This window comes from Plasmopara halstedii (assembly GCF_900000015.1).
Source record: "Plasmopara halstedii genome assembly, contig: Scaffold_555, whole genome shotgun sequence".
Classification (NCBI taxonomy): Eukaryota; Oomycota; class Peronosporomycetes; order Peronosporales; family Peronosporaceae; genus Plasmopara; species Plasmopara halstedii.
Window position 1 is genome coordinate 775,121 of NW_020187475.1, and position 9,555 is coordinate 784,675.

The window sequence follows — 9,555 nt, forward strand, 5'->3', positions numbered from 1 at the left end:
ACCCAGAGAAGGATTTTCTCTCCATTCTTTCCCTCGTAGTTCTTAATGCTCACCACGAGCGGCCTGGGTCGGTAGCATCCGTCGGCGGCGGTGGCGTCATGGACGCAGACGTCACAGACAGCTTCTGCTGTAAGTGCTCTAACAGAGTATTTTTATCATTTGAAAACGCCTCGAGGTGCCCCCTTATCGCCTCGGGCCCTTGCGCAACGAGGTGCTCCACGCCCTCAGAGTCCAGCAGGGCATCAGCTTATTCTGCCCGTTCTGCAAGCCCTGGGGCAAAAAGGAGTATTCCTCCATCCTCACAGAGGATGGGTCCTAACGACTCAGACGTAAATTGACTATGAGTGCTACCACGTGCAGCGGGGCTACCGTAGCTCTTTGCTTGAAGGAATCAAAACCAAGGTCACCAACCTAACGTTCGCTCCCAAGAACCAGTATTAGTGTAGCGGAACGCAATCCGCTATATCTAAGTACTAAAGCCTTACCAAGGCAAACGAATGCTTCTGTTCAAAAACGAAATTAGAGTTACCTGTTTAGTTGCGGCAGAGCTGCCAATATCTAAAAGTTAGGTTTCCCGAATTAATAAAGTAATACCGAATTAATATAGCAAGACCTTATTAATATAGCATTACTGGCAACTTTGCCACGTGGTGGCTTCTTGTTACGGTGCAGCCACTTCCCTGTTTTATTACACTAACTATGTAACACACACCTATGTACGGTCGCACAATCTTGTTCGACCCGTTTTTTCACACAAGGTCACGTGTAATTTGTCACAACATCCAACCTGCAGCAAGGCTACCGTAGCTAAGCGCTTGAGGAAGCGTACTTTAGTCACCGACCTTTCGTTCTTTACAAGAAACAAGTATAAGTTAGCGGATCGAAATCCGCTTACTCCAAGAGCAATAATTGCCTTCCCAAGGCTAATTGACTCTTCGGTTCGAATTCAGAACTGATCTTTATTTATTTTTTTATCCTGATTTTAAAAAAGTTTAGATTTTTCTAGATATACTAAATATATATAGCAAAATCTAAATACCTGCATAACTACTGGCCTCCTAACCCTGTACCGTATTCTTGTTTGAGTGTGGTCACACCATGCACATCTCGTTTGACACACACACCCCAATATCAGAGTCCGTGTAACCCCGTTACACAAACTGTGTACGTAAACTAACGCGGATCCTTAGATTTAAAGCTTCCACTATGCAAATTGAATCTCAATTCAACAAATTCCACGAACGAGTCTTGAAAGGACTGGACCCTTGGCGAGGAGGAAATATAAAGCGATTAAGTATCAGTTTTCGCGGTGGATAGACCAGCGTGACAAGCTTTTGTTGATTTTGGTTCCTATGGGATTAGAGAACTGGATGCCAGAATGTCGAAAGCGATAGTTGCTCACCTGGAGATACCCAGCAGCTTTCAAGTTTGTCTGGCGACAACGTTCAGGAGTGCCTCGACTGGGCACCGGGGAGGAATAGATGATTCTCACTTTGAGAAGATTGATGTTAAGCTTCTAGGCCATTGCTATCCGGGACGGAGAAAATGTCTTTGGATGAGTGAAGTTGATACGACCATGGTTTCGGCCTTGGTCGGAATGAAGTCATGATGTGTCGTGCTTTCGACCATCAAAATTATAGGTCGTACGCGACAATAAGAATCAGCAAGAAATACCCGCCCCTCCCAAAAAGGAGGCGTTGACAGCTTAGGACGATGTGAAGTCGCGATTTCTGCTCCGCCTAGCAGACGTATCAAAAGTACTCTAAGTAGGAAAAAAGAGGACTTGATCCCGTCTAATTGCCGCATTAATGTCTCCACGAGCAGTATTGATTTCCATCATCTTGGGCGTCTCCGAACGGGCGGGTTCACACCGATACTTTTGTGAGCATAGTTTCTATCTAAAATATCTAAAAATTTTATCCTTCATTTTTCTAGTGAGCGGTGAGCGGTGGGCGGTGGGCGTATTATATAACGAGGGGAACAAATCTGGGTCGCAAGGGTAGGTAAAGGTGCTGCGAGTGGAAGGTCACGAGAGCGCCAGTAGCAATGGATCTCAATAATGCCGAGTAAGATAACGTAACCATCTTAAGTGGCTGCCCAGCTCAGTTTCACAGAGGCTTCATCCACAATGCGATAGTTTTCGTACAGGCTACAATTGATTGCAATGGTATTGTGAGTGGCTTAAGCAAAGCTATGAAGATATGAGCGGCAGTGAGCAAAGTCATCAGAATGAGATCTGGGAAGGAGTGTATGCATATCGCAGTTCTTAGAGTGTATTCCTTTTGGGACAAAAGTGGACAACTGTACGTCATAATCTCCAGATTGTACCTCAAACGGGACGGTCAAGAGTAGCTGGCTCCTGTGCCGGGTCACTGGATCGTGAAAGCAAAGCCAAGTTTCAATTTCCCGTGCAAAACCGAAGAAGTAAAATGGCTACTTAAAGTCGTCTAAGACATGAAGATAAATAGGATGGATCATCCATGTGATGATGGGACGCAGCAGTTAAGTTCCCCGGGTTGGTGGAGAGAAATAATATTCATCAGTAAAAAAATTGACCAGAATGGTCCTCCGCAGAAGTTCCTATAGAGCCGGGAAACTATCCATAGCAAATAAGTTCAAAGAACGGCAAGATGAAAGGATCATAAAAATGGCACTTTTGTAACCAAAGAAGGAGCCAGATTTGTAATTCGTCATAGATGAATCTGTCGTCGGAGAATGCTTGCAGAGAACTGAGTGTTAGAGGTGGGGAAGCTATACTTGTATAAAGAAATGTACATTTGTGACGACGAGAAATCCACCTCGCTTGTCAGCCCGGATAGGTAAGTGTGTCACAAGATCTGCTTAATCTCGGAGCCGAATATTGCGTCACACGTCTTTGACCCTTACCAAGGATGCAGAGTTCATTGTTGTCGCTTCCTTTCGTGGATAACACAAAGCGAAATCAGCGAGAGAAAGTAAATCTTCACACCTGGCGCCAAAAATGATTGGCTAACAGCGACTGGCAAATTGTGCATACTTAGATCAAGCTAAAATATTCGCGACCGCGCTATATATGACCGCTCAGGATCGCAGTAAATCAGAGATTGAGGATGACTCTAAATGTCTTAGATAATGAGATCATACTATGCTTGGGCGTGTGCTCTATCAAACAGTGCCATCATCTGAAGCTTGGCCACTTTCTTCTCCAATGAAGCTCCACGGTTCTTATTTGCTGGAAGTGCCTCAAGTCAGGTAGATAAAATGACAAAGCTCCGATAGCAAATTCGAGATCTGACCTATCTCAGCTTCGGGCTGTATGCCGTCACTCTTTGAAAGAGTAGACGATAACACCTCGCCAAAACGAATAACCCAAGGTATATATCCACTTTAACAAAGGGGCAGGGAAGCCTGTCAGTGTGCCCTTCCCACTAGTATTCGACCTTGGGATGAGAACACCTTTGGTCGGTAGCTGTTTAGCATTTTCATGGAGACGAGCAAGGTTGTAAATAGCAGGGATTGAAGGTGATATATTGTGTTTTTGACATCCAAGTCGTGCTCCAATTCTTACACAGATGACACTCTAGGCGGACATTTTCGTCGCTGAAGCTGGCTTTAAGGACTAAAAAAAGGTGAGGCGGCATGCCTTTGCATCCTGTGCGCGAATTGAGTTTATTACTTAACGGCTCCTTCGTCACCTTCAAATGCTCAAGGCTAATATTTTACGAAGATTACGGGATTCCCTAACCGCCGCTGCCTCAAGCGACAACAATGTTCTGCGCATAAGGACGAATAAATACGCGCAAGGCGTACAGCAGATTCTTAAGATATCATTGAAAAACCCGTGGCAGGGTTCGAAGCACTTGTCGCCAACGGAAATGAGCACTGTTCGAGTCTAGTGCACCAGGGAGACTGAGATCGACGAGCGTCTCCTTTTAAGAAGATGACTTGGTCGTGTGAGAAAATCGGTGATTGGTTGATATCGAGGAGTCACTGGAATTGCCCTCACTAAAGTTCACCTGGGCGTTCCATCATGAATTTTTACTAACGCATCGGTCACTAAGAACGCGCTTTTGGAGAAGGCTTATCGAGCCATTTAATATGGTGAATGGAAGCTCACCCCCCTGTAAGTAATCTCACAATATCAGGCACGGTAAAATACCGAAAGTTGTGTGTTGTGGCTGCTCGGAGAGAGGTCAGTTTGCGACGTGTCTACAAAATAAAAGTAAATGTGCTAAGGATGGTGATTCAGAAAGTAATGTAAACTTGTGTCTGATATTTGGCGCGACTAGGGTAAACACCAGCAAAGTACAATTGCAAGATTATCCCATTTGATTTGGTGTAATCGTAAATACCCAAGGGCTGAAACATCGATATACAAAAAGATCAGCCCGCGAGTAGCTCAACTAGCGGCACACAAACCAGAAAAGACGGCTGTTTTACGAAAGACAATAGAACGTTTATCTATAGCTAATTTAAACATAAGAAATTCTATAAGTATGCCTTTTTAAAATATTAGAGCAAAATTCAGTGCTGCTCTTCATATCGGCGGTCGATTTTATCCCTGTTAGCACCGCACAAACAGAATCTCTGTGTGTTTATTAATTTGGACCCGGTGAGTCAAAGCTTTCTCTGTAAAAAATACGCCGCACTTCCGATGCAAAAATGAATCGTATGCTTAGTGCCGGACATGGACGTCAATATCAAATCAATCATTGCCCTTTGCGTGCTGGATTTCGATCGTCTAAACATGCAGTTGTGCTGATGGGGATAGATACTGCGTTTGATTTGCAATGGTTTGGGGACTAATAAACAAGCTAGTCATAACTCTCCAGTTATGAATGTCATGTGAGCTCCTCGATACTTTTGAATCCAGCTGGGCAATGTTTGATTCAACTCTACATGGACGAGTTTATGATCGGTGAATCATATAGGATAGGGTAAAATATTTAATGCATTAAAAGCGTTGAGACTATATATTTTAAAATAAGTTTGACAGCTTTTGGCTTCGACTGACATCCTTGGAACTGCATTTGTAACTTGCAAGTCACCTCACTCGATTAAACGTAGTTCCCGCCTTCCGGAACGTATGTTATAATCGCTGCCAAAAACCCAACTCAGGTGCAGCCTCGATATCCGGTGGTGAGTTCGTGCTTCTTAAACTTGGAAATGAGCACGCAAATTAAAAGCATATGGTGAAACTGGAGCACAAAGTTGCGTATGTCGATGTAACTCGCTTGCCGAAAAAGGTAGCGATGTGACAATCATACGTGTATCATTGCATGGGGATATAGACGCGCTAAACCTCACATTCTATTTTGCCAAATTGTACACAAATTTTTACTTTCTGTGTTACATTAGTTTACACTCAATACTTTCACTCCGGAATCTTTTAGGACGACACAGGCTCCCTGATCAGTGCCTTGTGAAACATTAGTTTTTCTACCAGACATAGATGAAAGTCGATCGATTATAAGCTACGAACACATGTGTCACATTTTTCAAAGTGAAGAATTGAAAGCGAGATAGGCTGCAAACTTTTGAGAGACACAATTTCGCGTTTCAAGCGCTCCTCGATGTAAGTTATATTCAATTTTATCGATTTGACATCATCAACAGTAAGCCGCTGTACTCCAAGTCTAACCAAGCATGTCTTACAATTTTCCAGCAACCATCATTTGAAGATAATGACAATTTGCCTATGATGGGCTGGGTCGGATTAATTTGATTCCGGATGCTTTTTTGGGTAGCCCAGACTACGCTTTTTCGCATGCCACGATGAGAACAAGACAAGGGGTGGTTGGTACTGAGTACGGGTCGAATGACATGTGTGTTGTATCGTCGAAAGTTTGGAAATGAAACTTATAAACCGCGATGTCGTTTTATAAGCCAGTCGGTTGGTAATGAGATTTTTCTATTCGTTTTTTAAAGGCTTGCTACTAACCCGCTTGATACTTTGCGTATGGTGTGTAGACTTCAAATACAGACTTCCGCGTGCGGTATATAAAATAGTGGTATCATTGGCTTAAAAACGGTTTACGGCTCAGACAATGTTATATGCACTGTTAATCTTATATTCGCATATAGCTAAGTACTTATGTGCGCTAATATAAAACATGCCAGAAATATAGTTCTCACCACATGCGTCAGCACTCTTGGCAAGGCTATTGTTTTCGGCAGACGTTGACAGTCCACAAGTATAGGCTAATCCCTGTGATACCAATATTGTGGCGTTTCTGGACTGTTTGGATTAACTGGCTCATCTTGCAGGGGTCAGCGACGCCGGGACTGAGAAAAGTATAGCCAATCTGTTCTTCCGCAAACGTTTCGCCAGTATTGCTTGCTGGTCATTGTTTGGACGCTTTGATATGAAACTTTCGAAAACTGTTCATCGTGCTAGGCATTATTCGAAGAATGTAGTAAAGTGCAGATATACCAAAGTAGATTACTCGGTACCGATGAAATAACAGGAACTCCGTAAAGGGGACGTCTGTTTGCCGCCTGTGTTGCTATCTCCTGTAATACATCATACAAAAAAAAAAAATTTATCGTAGTTGGTAAACCAACACGCCAAATTTAACTTGAAAGTGAGCCACATTGAATGCAGAGCAGACAAAGCACATCGTTACCTGATCTCTGTGATCGGTGCGTGATAGGTGCGCGGCAAACTTATCTTCTATTTCTTAGCTAACGTGCTTTATTTAATATCTTCCCCGTTGTAAGATGTATACCAAACAAGTTGCGCTAATTGCACCAGTGTGATGCAGGTCACTGTGTCAAGATTTGAAATTTTAATGGCACGCGCCTCAAGTGTGCCGATAGGATGGCCTAGAGCCACCTCCGTGATCCACTTGGCCAAAAAGTTAAACTTGTCTACCTGTCCGAGGCACACAGTTTTAAGAAGCACCATATAAATTTCTTCAGGAACCTTGTTCTTAAAAGCTTCCATGACTTCAAGTAATGCAAAGTTCTCACGAACACCAGCCATTTTGTAGATGTGAGGTGCGCCGACAACCCGCTAAGTCCGAATACAATTGTCATCAATCAGGCACTCGAATATTTGATGAGAATTTTTCTTCTCGGGTATGGAAGATCGCGAGCCATGGTATAGGGGTGACGCTTAAAGCTCGGTGAGCGCTTCAGCTAGATAGAATGAGAAGAGACTCTACTATTAGGACTACATGGGTCGCTCTAATTCACAAGTGAATTACCAACTTTGCTGAAATACTGTAGAATCTCACTGACGCATGCGGTGGATGTTTCACATGATACTGCTATATCAGCGCCGCATCGTGAGAAGGATGAGTCGTCCGCTTTAACCTCAGGGTCTGATCATTCTTTTCTAGACTTTCAGTCACTGGTCAACTCCACCGACCCTGGTAGAAGGTATACTAGCTAACAGCTTTTGTTTTTGTCTCGTTTGAGCCTATTAAGAATAGCTGTTAGCTAATCACAATTTGGCGTCCACGACATATAGTCATTAGTTCTCGTCTCATCCTGAGACCGCGGTCAAATGTGACTTCACGTTCCGTAATCTATTCGAAGTAATACTATAAATTCCGGACAGTATTATGTCCTGCATTGAAGCCATTGCAGCTTCGGGTCTACTTCAGAAGCACTCTGCCCCCCCCCACAGAGGTATGTTTATGACTCGTAAAAGATCCGCTGGGAGAGAAGAGCGCAGCATTGAACAGTAGACCGACGGCTTGTGGAGTCCCAGCCTCGCCATACCTACGATGAGATCGTTTGTTGAATCAGGTGAATATACAATATCATGTTGAGGCAATTACTTCTCAATTATCATGAGTTTTCATCAACCTCAGTCCAAAATATGAATATGCAATGTGAAAGTAACAAACACGACGCAACCTAACTTAGCATACTTGATGAAATTGTTTCTTCACGCTTATATGGTCATGGTGAGCAGGACTCCTTTGACTCCATTTCATCCCGTTTATCATCACATGCTCATGATGCCATCTTATTGTGCACGATGTAGATTAAAACGAAATGTCACGTTGTACGATTAGCAATGAATCAGTAAATGAACGTAATTGCGATTTATTTGAGCGTACAGTGATTTCAGATTCACGACCGACGCAACAGTAGGTACTCCACACATCGACGGATTGCTCGTTTTGACATTTTTTTAAGTAGTCCAAACTTTGGGCGATAAGCTATGCTACAGCTTTTGCAGCTTGAGGGATGACGTGGTTGGGGCTTCTCATCCTTATACCTCTTGTACCCATCTCACATTCCTCATGCAACTATTGAGAGTTGTATGACGTATAAACTTTACTAAGATTTTCCTTCACGTGTGAATCAAATAGTGTTTTTCCCCTTCGTTGGCGCAATTTGAATAATCATGGTATTGACGCGAGCTTTGACGTTGTAGCATACCACCACAGTATGTCATATGAAAGTTCACGTTGCATAGCTATACAACGCGTTGCTACAATGTTAAAAGTAGTTCTATTTTACCTAAGGAGACGTGACGACTTCTTTATTTTGTACGGAGCAAACAAAAAGCACAACATAGTATCAATGAGTATACTACGAATGAGTACATAGAAAAAAAGTTGTGAATGCTGCACTTGCAACGAGGTTGCGCAGCACTTTGCATTTGAATCTAGGAGTTTGCATCAACAAGATTGAAAAACCTTGGAGTCTTTTGCATCTACATGAATTAGCAAAAAGATCATATACTGAAGCTAGGTGTTTGTTTATGTAGCAGATAAGTACATAATTTTGTGCACTTAATTCTATAGTACATAATTTTGTGCACTTAATTCTTAGTACAACTGTATTGTATACAATACAGTACAATTGTGTGAAATTCGCGTTGTACTTTGATGAAAATTATAGATGATTACGAGTTCCGAAATTTCGGATCTGTCAATGTGAGAAATGAAGAGGTTCGTGGTAGTCGTGCAGCGAATCGCTCATCGAAGCATACATACGGTTTTATTATGAATAAAGTGTAAACATTCCACAATAAATTTAAAATAAGCATCTTAACCTTATGTCAAACGGGGTAGCACGTGCCTTTGGGTCGCACAACCTTGTGCGACGTCATAGGTGTGTTTTACACAGTTAGTGTAATACAACAGTGATCTGACTACACTGTAACAAGAGCCACCGCGTGGCAGAAATACCAGTTGTATGCATATTACTTTATTTTTTAGGTTTTGCTTTATTAATTTGGTATTACTTTATTAATTCAGGAAACCTAACTTTTAGATATTGGCGGCTCTGCCGCAACTAAACAGGTAACTCTAATTTCGTTTTTGAACAGAAGCATTCGTTTGCCTTGGTAAGGATTTAGTACTTAGAAGTAGCGGATTGCGTTTCGCTACCTTAGCACTGGTTCTTGGGGAAATGTTACGTCAGTGACCTTGGCTTTGATTTCTTCAAGCAAAGAGCTACGGTAGCCCCGCTGCACTTGGTAGCACTCATAGTCAATTTACGTCTGAGTCGTTAGGACTGATCCTCTGTGAGGATGGAGGAATACTCCTTTCTGTCCCAGGGCTTGCAGAACGGGCAGAATAAGCTGATGCCCTGCTGGACTCTGAGGGCGTG

The 9,555-nt window shown here is 42.8% G+C and overlaps 1 protein-coding gene across 1 annotated transcript; it reads right to left on the reverse strand.

Moving 5' to 3' along the window:
- Positions 1–6,673: 6,673 nt before the first annotated feature.
- PHALS_11680 (uncharacterized protein) lies at positions 6,674–6,964 on the reverse strand (the record flags this gene model as incomplete). Its single annotated transcript, XM_024727085.1, has 2 exons — positions 6,674–6,853; positions 6,905–6,964. 2 exons carry the CDS (start codon positions 6,962–6,964, stop codon positions 6,674–6,676), a joined length of 240 nt encoding a protein of 79 aa, XP_024577697.1.
- Between the last annotated feature and the right edge of the window lie 2,591 nt (positions 6,965–9,555).